The sequence below is a fragment of the Serpula lacrymans genome (assembly GCF_000218685.1).
Source record: "Serpula lacrymans var. lacrymans S7.9 unplaced genomic scaffold SERLAscaffold_1, whole genome shotgun sequence".
Taxonomy (NCBI): domain Eukaryota; kingdom Fungi; phylum Basidiomycota; class Agaricomycetes; order Boletales; family Serpulaceae; genus Serpula; species Serpula lacrymans.
This window is the reverse complement of record NW_006763290.1, coordinates 944,297-961,483: the sequence shown is the minus strand read 5'-3', so window position 1 is coordinate 961,483 and position 17,187 is coordinate 944,297. Positions and strand designations below refer to the sequence as shown.

General features: G+C 42.2%; 5 protein-coding genes across 5 annotated transcripts; 2 read left to right on the top strand and 3 right to left on the bottom strand.

Annotated features, from left to right (window-relative positions):
* Positions 1 to 2,213: 2,213 nt before the first annotated feature.
* On the top strand, positions 2,214 to 2,617 carry SERLADRAFT_431792 (uncharacterized protein; the record flags this gene model as incomplete). Its single annotated transcript, XM_007312113.1, has 2 exons — positions 2,214 to 2,253; positions 2,319 to 2,617. The coding sequence occupies 2 exons, from the start codon at positions 2,214 to 2,216 to the stop codon at positions 2,615 to 2,617; spliced, it is 339 nt and encodes a 112-aa protein (XP_007312175.1).
* A 2,695-nt stretch (positions 2,618 to 5,312) lies between these two features.
* Positions 5,313 to 7,039, top strand: SERLADRAFT_454636 (uncharacterized protein; the record flags this gene model as incomplete). Its single annotated transcript, XM_007312112.1, has 7 exons — positions 5,313 to 5,499; positions 5,560 to 5,827; positions 5,876 to 6,240; positions 6,299 to 6,485; positions 6,536 to 6,642; positions 6,690 to 6,823; positions 6,876 to 7,039. 6 exons carry the CDS (start codon positions 5,319 to 5,321, stop codon positions 6,701 to 6,703), a joined length of 1,122 nt encoding a protein of 373 aa, XP_007312174.1.
* Positions 7,040 to 7,823: 784 nt separating this feature from the next.
* On the bottom strand, positions 7,824 to 9,115 carry SERLADRAFT_404532 (uncharacterized protein; the record flags this gene model as incomplete). The annotated part of the gene is made up of 6 exons (XM_007312111.1): positions 7,824 to 7,931; positions 8,024 to 8,173; positions 8,233 to 8,367; positions 8,481 to 8,554; positions 9,034 to 9,055; positions 9,077 to 9,115. 6 exons carry the CDS (start codon positions 9,113 to 9,115, stop codon positions 7,824 to 7,826), a joined length of 528 nt encoding a protein of 175 aa, XP_007312173.1.
* Positions 9,116 to 10,541: 1,426 nt separating this feature from the next.
* On the bottom strand, positions 10,542 to 10,880 carry SERLADRAFT_375513 (uncharacterized protein; the record flags this gene model as incomplete). Its single annotated transcript, XM_007312110.1, has 2 exons — positions 10,542 to 10,794; positions 10,845 to 10,880. Coding segments are annotated over 2 exons (229 nt in total), but the record flags the coding sequence as incomplete, so codon positions are not given.
* A 64-nt stretch (positions 10,881 to 10,944) lies between these two features.
* Positions 10,945 to 11,136, bottom strand: SERLADRAFT_375512 (uncharacterized protein; the record flags this gene model as incomplete). The annotated part of the gene is made up of 1 exon (XM_007312109.1): positions 10,945 to 11,136. A coding segment is annotated over one exon (192 nt), but the record flags the coding sequence as incomplete, so codon positions are not given.
* Positions 11,137 to 17,187: the final 6,051 nt, after the last annotated feature.

The following is a 17,187-nucleotide window of genomic DNA, read 5'->3' as shown; positions in this document are numbered from 1 at the left end:
CTTCCTTCAAGCTTTGTTCTTAATAGATCAGATAAGGATTGGGCGAGATATGGCACTGATAAGGCCAAAAAAGCGTCCAAAATGAGGTTCCAAGCAACAAAGGCTTATAGGGAGTGATCCAGATGGAATCAAAGCAAACAGAGATGATAGAGAGGGTTATCAGAGACCCAGAAGACAATTTGCAAGAGGGATAAGCAGTAGGGTGCTTGGATGATGAGGTATGAAGTCAGGAAGATGGCTAGAGCACAGGGCTCATAACCTGTTTAATTGAGAACTTCTGGGAAGTGTCTAGCCACTTGCTGAGAGCTAACAGGGACAGAACTAGAGTCCAGTATGAGTAACTATATTATCAGAGAGTACAGAATGTGTACAGTATGAGTAACTAAAGAATAGGAATACTGGACTCTGCAATACTAGTCCGAAGTTTTGTCAACAAAGGTAAACAAATCAGCCACAAAGGCGAAATTATAGAATACTCAGTGAATACTGAACAATACAGCAAAAAGAATAAAGAGGAAAGTGATGTAGAAAGAAGGGAAAATAGATAGCACAACTAGGTGCAGAATCACCAAAACTAACACTTCTGCCACACAGTAAATCCCTTCTGTGATGTGGATGCACTTGTTGTCAGTAGTCTTCTATGCATGAGTGAAGATACAAACAAAGAGGAGCTTTCTGCACTGTAAGATCAACATCAAATACCATTGTGGCAATGTGGCAGCTGCTAACAGTTCTACCGCAGCAGAGAACATTGGGAAAGTGCCATATTCAAAAGCTTACTTGAGTTAATCCCTGGGCTGAAAGAGCATATATTGGAGCTTTCAACTTCTGAGGATAAGCTATAGATTATGTGCAAAATGGTGAGTAGAGTATCAGTAGAGTATTAATTATGCTCAAACCATGATGCATGATGCATGATGTGTGATGGCATCAATGTTACTAAACAGATACAAAGAGGGATCCCAGGTGCCCGCTCAGATGATACCAAGGGCTTGAAGGCACCAATAATTGATTGGATCACTCCAAGCAACCAAGTTCTCAGCCTTGTACTTCACCACAATGTCAAGAATAATTGTGGTTTTCATCACTAGCAGACAGGTGAGCTTTTTTGCCCTGCAGGTCTGGATTGGAGCAATGAGGAGTAAGCCTATATGTTACGATACACAATTTTTGGACTTTTAAATTTCATTCCGCATTTTAACTTTCTTTTATAGTTTTCACACACTGTGCCATGTGGCACTTTCCATTTTGTTCAAACTTCACTTTCTTGTGCTGAGTGCCACTGCCTTTTCTTTATTTTTAGCTACAAGTCTCTCACGCAGTGGAGCTGGTCACACAGGCTGCACCCTGTGATGTTATCAGCCACTGCCTTCATCAACTGTATAGTACACATGTACAAATAGTCTGTAGTAGTATAAATACCCTAATAGATCAAGGAGACTCCTCAGCAAGTCCTCCTGTTGTTTACCCACAAAAAACTTGGTCCTATCTTAAAGGGTAACCACTCCCACTCACTTCACTCAAAGCTTGTCTAAGTTGTGCACCAGAGTATACAAACTCTTGGTTGTACACTATATATATATATTTTGAACCTATTTAATGTGCTTAAATCAAATCAGGACAAGGACAATACAACAGGAGGACTCGCTGAGGAGTCTCCTGGATCTATTGGGTATTTATATTACTACAGGTTTATTTGTACATGTGTACTATACAGTTGATGGAGGCGGTGGCTGATGATGTCATGGGGCACAGCCCGTGTGACCAGCTCCACTGCATGAGAGATTTGTAACTATAAATAAAGAAAAGCAGTGCAGCGCAAGAAGAGGGGAGTTTGAACAAAGAAAAGTGCCGCATGGCACAGTGTGTGAAAACTATGATAGAAAGTTAAAGAGGAGAATGAAACTTAAAGGTCCGAAAATTTTGTTATTGTAACAGGCCAACCCAAGTGATCTCAAGGGAGGTGCTAATGTTCTTGAGCGAGTTGCTCAAGAAATTACCGAGAGGGACTGTAAGTTCATGACAATTACCAGAGGTGAGGCTCAGGAGCGCAGTCAGCGCATTTCTGGAGGTGAAATCTTCACACCAGACCCGAGAGTAGCAACAGCAGTAACACAGCAGGGCCCTTGCATAATGACTCTTCAGTATTGTCACACCCTCTGCCTGCAACGCAGCTGACTCCCATAGCTGCTTCTCAACCTAATTTGAGAATCATGTCCATCATTGGAGCCCGCCACCTCGTCACTCTCTACTGTAGACCCCTCTGCTATGAGCCAATTCAATTCTCTTTATTCCACAAAAACTAATGTACATTTCAGTGCCTGACAGGCAGTCTGCTCCGACCACAGTGCCAAAGACAACACAGCAAGTTGCATCAGCCGGTATTCTTGTAGCCAGGACAAATTGCAAACGCGCTGTACCAGATGGAGCAGAGCAACCAAGTAGGAAGAGGGTAAGACATCCCTCAGCCAAGGCTGCTGCTAACCTGGCGGGGACGACACCAAATACGAAAAAAGGGAAAGGGAGTCGAAAGACGAAGCTTGCGAACTACAAAAGTGCAGAACATATTCAGTCGGACGTTGAGAATGAGGATGTGAATGTGGGAGGTTTTGCCTAAACTCTTTTTAATAAGCTCCCTCAACCAGACTTTGATCTGGCATGCATACCCATCATAACTTTCTGCCTGCAACATTGTAACATATCTCTGTGTAGAACAGACAATGCAGTATCTTCATGATCAATATATGTTAGGGAGTGAAGAAATTAGTGAAAAAAACCAAAGGAACAAAATATGAAAGTACCTACAACATTATAACAAAGATGTACAGTGTCGCAAGTACTTCTTTCCTAGCAGGTAATACACCATTCAATGAATGCATTCATTTATGGTACCTCCATTGCACTTGTGCAGGTCCATTTGCTGGATGAGTAAGGGAAATATCACCGACAAAAGAGAGAATTAAAAGACTTACATACCGCCACTGCATCCTCAGCCCTTCATTTGAGACACTCCGTGTTCGCTTTGATTGACCCACTGAAACCTGCACTGAACACAAAGTCCCTGAAATGGTGTATCTTGCTCAATGTCCTATGGTGTGAGGGTGCTGAGATGGACGTTAAGGGCGACCGACAAGCGTGTGTGCAGCTGCAATGAACCTGTTAGGTGTGATGTGACAAACATCACAAGTCAAACTTTAATAGTGCACAGATCATCAACGAAGTATGAGACTCACCTTTTAGTATTCCTTGATATCATATACTACATACAATTTGGTAGTATGATACATTAATATTTAAAAATATTTCCTGAAAACGGTGAAGAATTGAGTTATATAATGTGCTCACTGTCCGAGACAACAACAACAGACACTGACCTAATATGGATGGATAATGTGGCCCGTTCTACCTCAGCACGGAGCACATGGCACTGCCACGTGCTGTTTCCAGTCTCAAAATCTTCCAAGTGGCCTGAATGGCCGGTGTGCACCACTGGTGCTCAGAAATGGGGCTTTAAGGCTTTATTATGCGGTGCTATCTGGTGCAAGGCGCCGCTATAATAAGCCCGGAGTGTGGGAGTAATAGGTGATGGAAAGTGCCGCATGGCACAGTGTGTGAAAACTACAAAAGAAAGTTAAAGTGAAGAATGAATTTTTAAAGGTCGGAAAATTGATAGTTTACTTATCAATCACTGTCATATTATACACCTTGGTAGCCATACTGTCTCTAAATTGAAATTACATGACCAGAGCAAACACGCATCAATATGTTTTGTGATTGCAGGTTATATATCTGTCTGGAAAACCACAATGAATGTTTATAGTTTACAGATCAACCACAAACTTAACTATCTTATCATAATCTTTCTGTTGTTGACTGAGAAGAGCATTGACAATCTGGCATGCTGCTAGAAATGGGGCATCTACCTGACTTGCCATAATGAACCTTGGTAGCCACTGTTAAGCCATGCTAAACTGTAACCACTTTGATGTCCACATATCAACTCCGCCTGGTAATGCAAGGGTCTCTCATTTTCCTGATGGCTTGCCCCACAACAATTTTTTTTGTGGCAGCTAGGCTAGGAGAGTTCATAATAACCTCAATAGCCACATTTGATCCTAACTCACAACCATGCATCAAACATGTTTGAATAAACACAGACCGCAATGGTCTAATTTCCATCATATTCAAACTCCCAAAAACTGAATCATTGATCATGGGAGAAGACATATCTTGGTCATCTCAGAATGGCCCATCTGACCCAGCAACTGCATGGGAGAGTCACTATTTAGTCAACAATCTGGCCCCAAACAGCCACATTTTTGCTTACCATCAAATCTGAGGTTAAAGACACCACATGGTACCTCTCATGCAGAAGACTTTCCTGGCAATGATAAACAAAGCTTTATTAGCAGGCAGGCACCCAAAGATAACTGGACACACGCATCAGGATTGGGGCCACACTGGAATATCTCCTGCACAGAGTTCCTTTTGAAGTCATGAAAGTGAAAGGGAAACGGGCAAATAATGCCTTTCATGGAAATATGCCCAAATTATTGTACCTTACATACAAGCTGTGCCTGAAGAGCACACAGCATTGATCCATTATACAGTACTGTCAACTTACCACCTTACATTAATGGACCAGGACCAGATAAAGTAAGCACACTCGATTGACTCCTATCAATAGGGTTGTTAGCAGCACTACTTGTGTTGTCAATTGACTCCTAATGATACGGGATTGTAGCTTGCTAACTACTGGTTTTTCAGTATCCAAGCTATACAAGTACCATAGAGGGGAGAGACCACACTCTTGCCCAAACTTAAATAACTGCATTTAATCACGTACATTTCTTCTGTCATTAAATATTCAGGACAATAGTAAATACAAACTACCTACTCGATACCAAGTCTCCTGCTACAACTGTAGGCCAAAGGTTGATTCTCATATTTTGTGATTAGGTCAGCTCACAGCAAGCATAACCAATTTTTGTCACACCCACAATTCGATGAAAAAGCTTGGAAGTAATATATTTGATTATATTTTGGACCTACAAGATTTTTTGAGAATAATCTATTTTGGTTGACATTTCCATGGATTCTATGTTTTGTGTGGAAAAATAGAAATATGTTAACAAAAATACATCATTCTCACAAAATCTTGTAGGTCCAAAATACAATCAAATATTTTAACTACTTTCAGGCTTTTTCATCAATTTTGGGTGTGACAAAAGTCAGTTATGCTTGCTGTGTAAGCTACTGGGGTTGACTGCCACTGAAACGAAACAGACCAAAATAACGACTCGGTAATTACCGATTCGATGCAATTCACATCCATAAGCAACTTGAAGGTAATCCGTTCGATATCACTGACTATGGCTAAGTACGAATCGATTTTACTCGATCATGTTTCCAAGTTCCATACTCTGGAGTCTTCTCTGAGGTCATTGACATGGCTTTTACCCGGAAAGTTCAAGGATGCTGAGTTAGCCTCTGAAGTTTGTTAGTATTCAACGTAATCTTTTTCTTACCACCCTCTGATACTACTGTGTCTAAATCCAGTGTCCGCTTCACTGAATGTAATGGGCATGTATCAAGACATTCTCTTGGAAAATATAGTTCCGAGTAATGCAAGCAGGAAATCAATACCTCGGGTGCCAGCTCATACTCGTTACACTCAAACTTGGTTAGCTAGTGACAGTGTGTACAAGTGGGTTGCAAGGATTGTGGAGTTTATCAGATTCGTACAGTTGGTCATCGAGATGGGTTTGCAGAGGAAAGCTTCTATACAAACCAAGTGGCGAGGCATAGTCATGTTGGAAATCCTCAAGTGCGTACCTGTTGACCCTGAGTCATCTCATTAGTCACTTTGATTCAGAGCTATTCTCCGGGTTATTCTGCTCAAAGTCACCTGCAGGCCCCTGTTATCTTCACTGCTTCCGCAGCGTCCTATCGACCTATCTCAGCCTCCTGCATTGACTGTCTTGCCTCCTCTAGGACTGCCCGAGTCATCTCGTACAGCGATACCCGACCACCTCAAGAATAATCACATTTCTACCCCAGTTCACATTCTTTTAGCTCCTCAGTCCTCTACAAGCGAGGACCCACCTGTCGACAATTTTCTCCTTTCCAAAGTTCTAGCTACTTCGCACATCACACCATCTCTATCTCTTGTACGACCTTTTGTGTCACTTCAGGATTTTATGGCAGAAAGCATTTTCATTCTTCGTCCACTCGTATATGGCAAGTTATATACTATAAATTCCTGAAATCGCACATATTATTAATTCTCTGGATATAGCTTGCCTATTGTCGTCCCGGCGCAGTAAATATGCTATCGCGACTTCTCTTGGTATGGAAATGGTATCTCGATGTCTTCGACGCACCCCCCCTCCCTCTGCATTGCTTGAGCGCGCAGAATACGCCCATAGGGATCGAGATATGTTATGGTACCTGCTACGTGGATCTATATGGGAAAGTTACACGCGGTGAGATAATCCATATCGTCTGGGGTTCTCTGATCTCACCATGAAAGAAGGCCAAAACTGGAATATTTTGCCGAAAAGACAACGACTGCCCCTTTATTGAGCTTACTCGGTGCATTAGTGAACGACTGGATTCCTTTAATTGATGAGTATTACTATTGTGAGACAGTTGAAAAAAAATGCTTCTGTCACTAATGGTTTTCCTAGATACTGGCCCCTGATTTCTAGTACTGAACTTGGCCCAATGTGGTTAGACTGTATGGAACTATATCGCATCGTTCCAGCTGCTACATCATCGTGACCGTGCCTAAGTCACACTTACTATACTATTACGCCAATAGGTTCGCTGTATTTCAGTGTGTGGCGATCGTTGGGTAACCTTACTATCGTTAGACGAAATATGACACGGTTTTACCGAATAACTCACCAAATATAAAACAACATCCCTTTAAATTCCGATCGAACGCCCAATCCCAGTCAAAAACGACAAAATTGCCATAATTTCGTACCATTTGTACCATTTATATCCATAGAAAACGAATTAAAAACCAATTTCCCACAGTCACAGTCAGTAATCTCATCAGGAACTCGGTGAACTTTGCATAAGACATTATCAGGTCTTATTAGGTTCAAGATATAAAAAATGGATTTTCTTACCACTTTGTCAGCCTTTAGCTGGCTGGTCTCCATATGAAAGTTCAGGATGAACGGAAATTTATCAGTAGCAGAAAGCATGTAAGCACTCAAAGCAATTGTAAGAAATTGTATAGCTAGTCGGTGGTGGAGTATAGTTATCAGCAATTATAAGAAAGGTGGCACTTTTGGGTCTTCGTAATCTGAGAAAGAGATTACAACACTGGTCATAGCTGAGATATTCTTCTACCAACATCATAGGCTATCTTTGTTATAAGGATATATATATGGTGCTAGTAATTCTGGAGTATTCAATTCACCAGCTCTACACTAGTTGTACATTCAAACAAACTGCTTGAGTTAGCTTGCTGTCATATTAATACACAAGCAGTATAAGAGTAACATGTAGTTACCAGCAGCTATATAGCATTGTTTGTCTGTCAGAATTTATCCTAATGGAAACAATATTATTTGCATTTATTTCATTTAAAACAGTATCTCGTACAAGAAGGTTCAATTGGACTAAGAACAGGACTATTACAAAGTTGAATACATGTGTACACTGTGGGGATTGACTTATATAAGTCCAGCTTATATGCTGAAAATATTCAATTTAGCTTTTTTCAGCCAATCAGAATGCAGATATCCCATATCTTCAGCATATAAGCTGAGCTCATATAAGTTGATCCCCACAGTGATAGCTGTATGCTAGATATCCCCGCTGACATTGCATGAGTGGCCACTACGAGACTCAACCTGCTTTTTCAACAAAGCACACTTTTCTCTGATTTTAGCCAGGGCACTATTCTTGGGAGCCTGTTTGCCACGGTGTGTCAATTGCGGGAATTATTTTCTAGATGAGGGAGAAAACATCAATCAATAGTAGAAAAAATGACTGAACAAATTACTCGCCAGTTCCACCAAGCCAGGAGTGCATTGACTTCTTCTATCTCATCTAGATCTTTGAGCAAGTCCAGGATACTGTTATAAAAACCTTCTAAGTCAGTGACTGTGTGACTCCGCAAGAACATGGATTGTGCCGACAAGGCAAACCAAACCTAGTAAATTATAACAAAAATGAGAATATTTAAGACCAATTAAAACTTCTATCACTTACCTGTGTTGCTGTACAAGCAAGTGAACCAGGAGTGATGTTCATCATTCCATGAAGTTTCACATTTCCAGAATGAGTAATGTAAGATTTGGTGTTTGGATAAACTGATGATAGTGCAACAAAAATATGCTTGAAAGCCTAGATAGTAGATACACCAAACAACATATAGTCAAGACAGTGGAAGATACATACTAGAAGGAGAAGCTGGCCACAAACAAACCCTACCCAAGGCTCATCTGGGTCATAATGACATTCTGCATATAAAACGACAGGCCATTGCTCTCCTGTGATTTCCATTTCACCATTTCTAATTTTTGTCCTTGTCCTGATTTGATTTAAGCACATTAAATAGGTTCAAAATATATATATATAGTGTTACAACCAAGAGTTTGTATACTCTGGTGCACAACTTAGACAAGCTTTGAGTGAAGTGAGTGGGAGTGGTTACCCTTTAAGATAGGACCAAGTTTTTTGTGGGTAAACAACAGGAGGACTTGCTGAGGAGTCTCCTTGATCTATTAGGGTATTTATACTACTACAGACTATTTGTACATGTGTACTATACAGTTGATGAAGGCAGTGGCTGATAACATCACAGGGTGCAGCCTGTGTGACCAGCTCCACTGCGTGAGAGACTTGTAGCTAAAAATAAAGAAAAGGCAGTGGCACTCAGCACAAGAAAGTGAAGTTTGAACAAAATGGAAAGTGCCACATGGCACAGTGTGTGAAAACTATAAAAGAAAGTTAAAATGCGGAATGAAATTTAAAAGTCCAAAAATTGTGTATCGTAACATATAGGCTTACTCCTCATTGCTCCAATCCAGACCTGCAGGGCAAAAAAGCTCACCTGTCTGCTAGTGATGAAAACCACAATTATTCTTGACATTGTGGTGAAGTACAAGGCTGAGAACTTGGTTGCTTGGAGTGATCCAATCAATTATTGGTGCCTTCAAGCCCTTGGTATCATCTGAGCGGGCACCTGGGATCCCTCTTTGTATCTGTTTAGTAACATTGATGCCATCACACATCATGCATCATGCATCATGGTTTGAGCATAATTAATACTCTACTGATACTCTACTCACCATTTTGCACATAATCTATAGCTTATCCTCAGAAGTTGAAAGCTCCAATATATGCTCTTTCAGCCCAGGGATTAACTCAAGTAAGCTTTTGAATATGGCACTTTCCCAATGTTCTCTGCTGCGGTAGAACTGTTAGCAGCTGCCACATTGCCACAATGGTATTTGATGTTGATCTTACAGTGCAGAAAGCTCCTCTTTGTTTGTATCTTCACTCATGCATAGAAGACTACTGACAACAAGTGCATCCACATCACAGAAGGGATTTACTGTGTGGCAGAAGTGTTAGTTTTGGTGATTCTGCACCTAGTTGTGCTATCTATTTTCCCTTCTTTCTACATCACTTTCCTCTTTATTCTTTTTGCTGTATTGTTCAGTATTCACTGAGTATTCTATAATTTCGCCTTTGTGGCTGATTTGTTTACCTTTGTTGACAAAACTTCGGACTAGTATTGCAGAGTCCAGTATTCCTATTCTTTAGTTACTCATACTGTACACATTCTGTACTCTCTGATAATATAGTTACTCATACTGGACTCTAGTTCTGTCCCTGTTAGCTCTCAGCAAGTGGCTAGACACTTCCCAGAAGTTCTCAATTAAACAGGTTATGAGCCCTGTGCTCTAGCCATCTTCCTGACTTCATACCTCATCATCCAAGCACCCTACTGCTTATCCCTCTTGCAAATTGTCTTCTGGGTCTCTGATAACCCTCTCTATCATCTCTGTTTGCTTTGATTCCATCTGGATCACTCCCTATAAGCCTTTGTTGCTTGGAACCTCATTTTGGACGCTTTTTTGGCCTTATCAGTGCCATATCTCGCCCAATCCTTATCTGATCTATTAAGAACAAAGCTTGAAGGAAGTGTCTAGCCACTTGCTGAGAGCAATCAGGGACTGGAACTAGAGTCCAATGTGAGTAACTGTATTATTAGAGAGTATGACAGGTATACAGTACCTAGAGTCCAATGTGAGTAACTAGAGAATAGGAAGCATTGGACTCTGCAGTACTGTCCGAATTTTTGTAAACAAAGGTAAACAAAGCAGCCACAAAGGCGAAATAATAGAGAACACAATCAATAGTGAATGATAGAAGAATAGATAGAGAAAGGAATGAAAATATATAGGTAGCACAAAGGTGCAGAATCACCAAAACTAACATGATCGTCCCCAAACTCCTACCATTGTCTTCTACGACCTTGAAAACCCAAGGAGACTCCTCAGAGTGGTGGATTTTGAGTTTGATCTCCCTGTGAGCCCCTATCATTTTCTGATCACCACTTCCACCCCTATTATACTCCTCCACTCCCTGTGCTTCGTTTCTGGCCATACTTGGCCTATCTATTGCACCATATAATCGCTCTCCACACCTATATTTTGGGGGCAATCCAACCACTCCATCTGTCCCTGTGACAATTTCAATTTCTTTTGGCCTATATTTTCGCTTTTTGGCATATCTGGTGCTTGCATAAAGCTCCAATCTTCTCTGCTCTGTCCATTATCAGATAGAACAAGCCTATAGACTGTGAAGCTCGCCTGCATTGCCTCAGTTTGCTGTTGCCCAGAGCCTCTCCCTCTCTCAGTCTGCGGTGTTTGGGGAGCTTAAGTCACTTTGTTGACTCATATACAAGCCCTTTTAACCAACACTGTCTTGATGCAATTTCTCTGTTAAAATCAGTGTAGTATTGAAAGGGGAACACAGGCGTAACCCTGTAGCATGACTAGGAAGCCTTAGCACCCTCCTGGACCGCTTTTGGACCGCTTTTTTGGACTCTTTTGGACCCTTTGGGCCTTTCTGTGCAATTTTTGGACCTTCTCCATTATCCACCTCCACTACTTTGCCAGCTCATTTCCACACCATGGATAAAACTAAATGTACTCCTCATTCATATTCTGCTCCTACTCATTGTTCTTGCTCATCTCCTAACTGCCATCATTGTAATCAATCTGCCATACCTGGTGCAAAATACCATTTTTCTACTGTGGTTGCAGAGTCGGCTAGAAATGCAAGCCTCCACTCTATTCATCCCTCTGACTTACACTGCCCTCTCCAGCTTGATGCCGACATTGATTGGAATGCAGACACAGGTGCCACTTCTCATATGACACCTTATCATCACTGGATTTGCAATTATGCACCATATCGTGTTCCCATAAAGCTAGCAGATCATACTATTGTTTATTCAGCTGGTATTGGTACTGTGGTGTTTAACCCTATCATCAATGGCAAGGAATCAAGGGCTGTAGAATTCTCCAGAGTGCTGCATGTACCAGATCTTCAAAATAATCTCCTCTCAGTCTTGTACTTAACTCGTCAAAGTGGTTTTAAAGTCATCATTTCATCTCAATTTATGTCCTTCATACGTGGCAACACTCTCTTATTCACTGCAACCATCAACAACAATAATGCTGCATTCCTTGATGGATCCACTGTTTTTTGTGTTGAATTGGGACACTTTTCTGCAACAATTCCACTTGACTTAAACCTTTGGCATTGAAGATTGGAATGACACTTGAGTCTAAATCTACTCCTGATCCTATCTGTGAACCATGTCTGTCTGGAAAAATGTCTGCCAACCCATTCCCTTCATCTTCTCATCGCTCTGCTTACCCTCTAGACCTCATCCACTCTGATGTACACCAAGTCTCCTCCCCTTCATTCTCTGGGTATTGATATTGGGTCACCTTCATTGATGATTACACTCAATTTTGTGTTGTTGTCCCTTTGAAGGCCAAGTTAGATGTCTTTAATGCTTTCAAGAGTTTCAAGGCTTATGCTGAGACTCAATTAAAGCGAAAAATCAAGGCTCTGCACGATGACAAAGGGGGAGAGTACATCTCCAAGGAGTTTGAGCAATTCACAGATGATCATGGCATTGTCAGACAGCATACCATCCAAAATAGGCCTCAGCAGAATGGAGTTGCAGAAAGAGCAAACAGGCTTCTCTCTGAAAGAATCACTACCATGCTTTCAGAGTCTGGATTGCCTAATATCTTCTGGGGTGAATGCCTAGGTGCCTTGGTGCATGTCTGGAATAGGTGTCCCACTGATGCAGTGGTCAATGCTACTCCTTATCAATTGTGGCATGGACATAAACCAGACATGTCACACCTTCGTGTTTGGGGGTGCACTGCTTATGTGCATGTGCAAAAGGATAAGAGAGGTGTCTTTGGCTCTCACATGGAGAAATTTGTGTTCATTGGTTACCCTGCTGGGTACAAGGGTTGGAAATTCTACAATCCTACAACCAAATGCACCATTATCTCTGAGAGAGCTGATTTTGATGAGCGCTACTTCCCTGGCTTGAAAAAGACTTCTACCACTGCCATTCCTACTCCACCTTTGCCACCTTCACTTCCCATGCCTTTGGGCCTGGATGAGGATGTCCCTGCACCAGGTCCAGGGGGAGATATTGACCCACCAGCTGTACTTCAGCAACTTCAGCAACCTCAGCACTTGCCTGATGATGGGCCTGATTTAGACCTTGATGCAAAACCACCTGTGAATCAACCTCTTGAGCTTCTGAATCACCCTCCTCATTGCTCACCTTCTCCTGACTTGCCTATTACACTGAGACGCCCTGCAAGGGCTAGGAGACCACCTAGACCATGGTGGCTTCAACACAGACAACCTACTCCTGCCATTGAGAGCGATAATAGTGATAGTAGTGATTCTGAGGCAGTTGATGATGAAGTGGCACACTTTGGAGACTCTGCTGAGCCTAGGTCATTTGCAGATGCAATGAAGCGTCCTGATGCAGATAAATGGAGAGAAGCAGCCATGGAAGAGCTCCAAGCTCATGAGCACAATGGAACTTGGTCACTTGTGGAACTACCTCCTGGAGAAAATGCAATTGGTGGCAAGTGGGTCTTTAAGATCAAGCACAACTCTGATGGCTCCATTGAGCGCTACAAGGCCAGATATGTGGCTAAAGGTTACAGCCCGCGCCCTGGCTTTGACTTCCTTGAAATATTTGCACCCACTGTTCGCATCTCATCTATTAGAGTTATCCTTGCAATTGCTGCCATCCATAACCTCTATTTGCGCTTTATTGACATCTCTCATGCATTTCTCAATGGTGTCATGGATGTAAAGGTCTACATGCAGCAACCAGAGGGATTCCATCAAGGTGGTCGTAATCTGGTCTGCCAACTCAACAAGGCCATTTATGGGACCAAGCAAGGAGGCAGGATGTGAAACGAGAAGATGCACATTGTGCTTGAAAAACTCGGATTTAATTGCACTTACTCTGACTCTGCCATCTATGTGTTTAATAGAGGTGAAGTGCGCATTATTCTACCTGTCTTTGTTGATGACATGACACTGGCATCCACATCCAATTCTGCACTTGACCAAGCTGTCAAGGACCTCTCTCAGCACTTCAAACTCCATGATCTTGGCCCTACTTCCTACCTACTTGGCATTTCCATCACCAGAAACCTCAGCAATTGCACCATCTCCCTCTCCCAACATCAGTACACTCTGGACATTCTGGAGCGCTTTGGCATGAAGGACTGCAAGCCTGTGTCCACTCCAATGGACCCTGGTTCACACCTCACCAAGTATATATCTCCCAAGACACCAGAAGAAGTGCAACTGATGAAGGACATTCCCTATCTTGCTGCTGTTGGTGCTCTGATGTATTTGGCCACCACCACTTGTCCTGACATTACCTATACTGTTGGAGTTCTTGCCAGATTCAATTCCAATCCTGGGCCCACTCACTGGGGTGCTGTCAAGCACTTATTCCGCTACTTGCAAGGCACCCTCAATCACTCACTTGTCCTAGGCCCTGATCCTAATTCCACTGAACTCTTCACCACTTTCTCTGATGCTGATCATGGTGGTGACAAGGACTCTGGACGTTCTACTGGTGCTTATCTTGTCAAGATTGGATCTGGTGCTGTCTCTTGGAGTTCCAAACTTCAAAGCATTGTTGCTCTTTCCACCACTGAGGCAGAATATATTGCTGCTGTTGAAGCTGGCAAGGAGATCTGCTGGATGCAAAATCTGCTTAAGGAAATGGGCTATCCTATCACCTCTCCTTCCACCCTTCACATTGACAACCAATCTGCCATCTCTGTGTCTAACAATCCTGAACACCATGGTCGAATGAAGCACCTTGATTTACGCTGGCATTGGTTGAAAGATAACGTTGGCTCTGGCCAAATTACTCCCACCTTTGTGCCCACTGCTGAAATGCCTGCTGATTTGTTGACCAAAGCTCTGGCTAAGCCTAAAGTTGAAATATTCAGACACATGATGGGACTTGTTAGATCAGGGGGGAGCTAATGTTTGGGAGGTGCAGCATCAGGGGGGAGTGTTAGTTTTGGTGATTCTGCACCTAGTTGTGCTATCTATTTTCCCTTCTTTCTAAATCACTTTCCTCTTTATTCTTTTTGCTGTATTGTTCAGTATTCACTGAGTATTCTATAATTTCGCCTTTGTGGCTGATTTGTTTACCTTTGTTTACAAAACTTCGGACTAGTATTGCAGAGTCCAGTATTCCTATTCTTTATTTACTCATACTGGACTCTAGGTACTGTACACATTCTGTACTCTCTGATAATATAGTTACTCGTACTGGACTCTAGTTCTGTCCCTGTTAGCTCTCAGCAAGTGGCTAGACACTTCCCAGAAGTTCTCAATTGAACACATGCATATGAAATAACCCAATGCCCTTGCATATGGATACAGCATTGGGGACCTGAAGATAAGGACTTTCAAAGACCCTCTTCAAGAAGTGTTTACCGTATTGGGACATTATATTGTAGAGGACTATGACTGAGTCAATCCTGGCCAATGAAGATAAGGCCTGACACAGGGAATAGTCCATGTTCATTTGGCTATAAAGAGTGAGCAACTGCCACAATCACAGATTTGTGGGCAACTCACTGTTCACCTTTCTGAAAGCTAGGCAAAACAATGCTAGAGACCCCAGGGAATGGTGACAGCCGTGTTGGTGTGCAAATCCATGCCAATGCATATATTTCAAATATCTCCACTGCCAGGACACCCTCATGGATTCCTGATATCTATTCTAGAGGGGGAAATCACCCTTCGTCAAGTTGTCCTCTGCTAGACTGTGGTTGTCATCACGTCCTGGGCATGGTTTCCTGGTGTGGCCCAGATTAATTACCAAGCCGGCTCTATAAAGCCAAGAAGGTTTGAGATGTGTGCCCACCCATTGCTCAACTCTATGAACTGGTAACCTCTGGTGAGCATCCCTGCAGCATGATATACAACACTCTGGTTTCCCCGAACATTTTGTGCATTGCCAAGTTCCTTCTTTCACTAAACAAAGGCTGAAAATCTGTCCTGGGGACTGCCCCTCTTCCTGCATAAGGACTTCCAGATACTCTAAACAATGATTCAGCCATTATCTCATGTAATCATTTTGTGACTAAACCAATATCAGACAAATAATGGTGGATGTGCTTACCTAGTGGACTTGCCTTCCTTGGAAGTGTAACCAATGGCTCAAGGACAGGATGATCAATGTCTTGGATGGGGAACATATCATATTTATGAGGAGTTTGACGGGGTGTTGACAAAGTTAATCAGGATATGTGGTCTTTCACACTTATTTTTTTTGTATGCACACCTCTGCTTGTTTTGAACTCCTTTCAATCTACTCTTTGTAACACTAGAGCCAAACATTGGGAAGAGCTGCAGCCCATGCTAAATAATTCTGCGGAGAAAAGGTGATGTTATTAAACCAGGCACCAGTTTGAAGATGCTCAGTGACTCATACAAGATATTTATGATAGAAGGCAGTGATTAATATGGAGCCTATGATTCTAATTTACGTTAGCTTCTATGACACCTAGGTCTCACGAGGCTAATTAACTTGATGGATCTGGCACTAAATTTCCATATATAGAAGCAATACATTGGGAAAGGCATTAGCCGGGAGGTACCTGACACATTCTGGGCCTTAGCTGAAGGCCAGGTATGGAGTTAAGGCAATGATATCATTGCTCAGATCTGACAGAAGAGCCAAATATTTGCTTGGAATGGATAAATGTAGTATTCAATTGACTGAAAATTTGCACTCGAATGGAAAAGAGAAAGATAGCGCTCATCTTCAAACATGCACCTCACTTTTTAACTTGTACCACATTTAATCATGCCTGAAATACAGTTTAATGACGCCCAAATTGAAATACTCAATACACATTTGGAAGAGTTCCAAGGTGCAAATTCTCTACAATGGGGACGTGTAAAGAAATGTTGACTGAGCTCAGCGAGGAGGAGCTAGCTGAACTAAAAGAGAAGTGTGAGGAGTGGTATATTGATCAGCTATCAGAGGAAGTGAAACGGAAGTGACTATGATGTCCTTTACTCACCTGGGACAAATAGTGACTCAAGATATCCAGAGCTGAAATAAAGGGTAGGAAAGTAGTGAAGGACTTTCAGATGCAAGCGAGCCGGGATCTAGGAATGTTGAATTTTGTGCTCACTGCCCATAGAGATACAAATGGAAGCATTTGTGTGTCCGGGTGTGTTGTTACTGAAACTGACCGCTTTAATTGCAGCCATGAGCAAAATGGCGAAGCCGGGTTTGAGCGTTTTAGCAAGGTACAACCCAACTGGTAAAACATAAAGATATGGGAGGCTTGTGGAAAGTATGCACAAAGCCAGTTTGGTAAGTTTCCAGCTTAATTAATAAACATCCCAGAGTACTAAACTGTATGTAGCTGATATAGATGGGTCTGTGCCAAAGGAAAGCCTACCAAGCAAGGAGAAAGAAAAGATTAAGCTTCCACTCGACAATAATGAATATCCCATCCTTGTAGATGAGGATCTGTCTTCCCTGGCAACCTTTTCAGACCTACAGGCTATCATCAGGTCTTTCCTGATGACATATTACCAGAT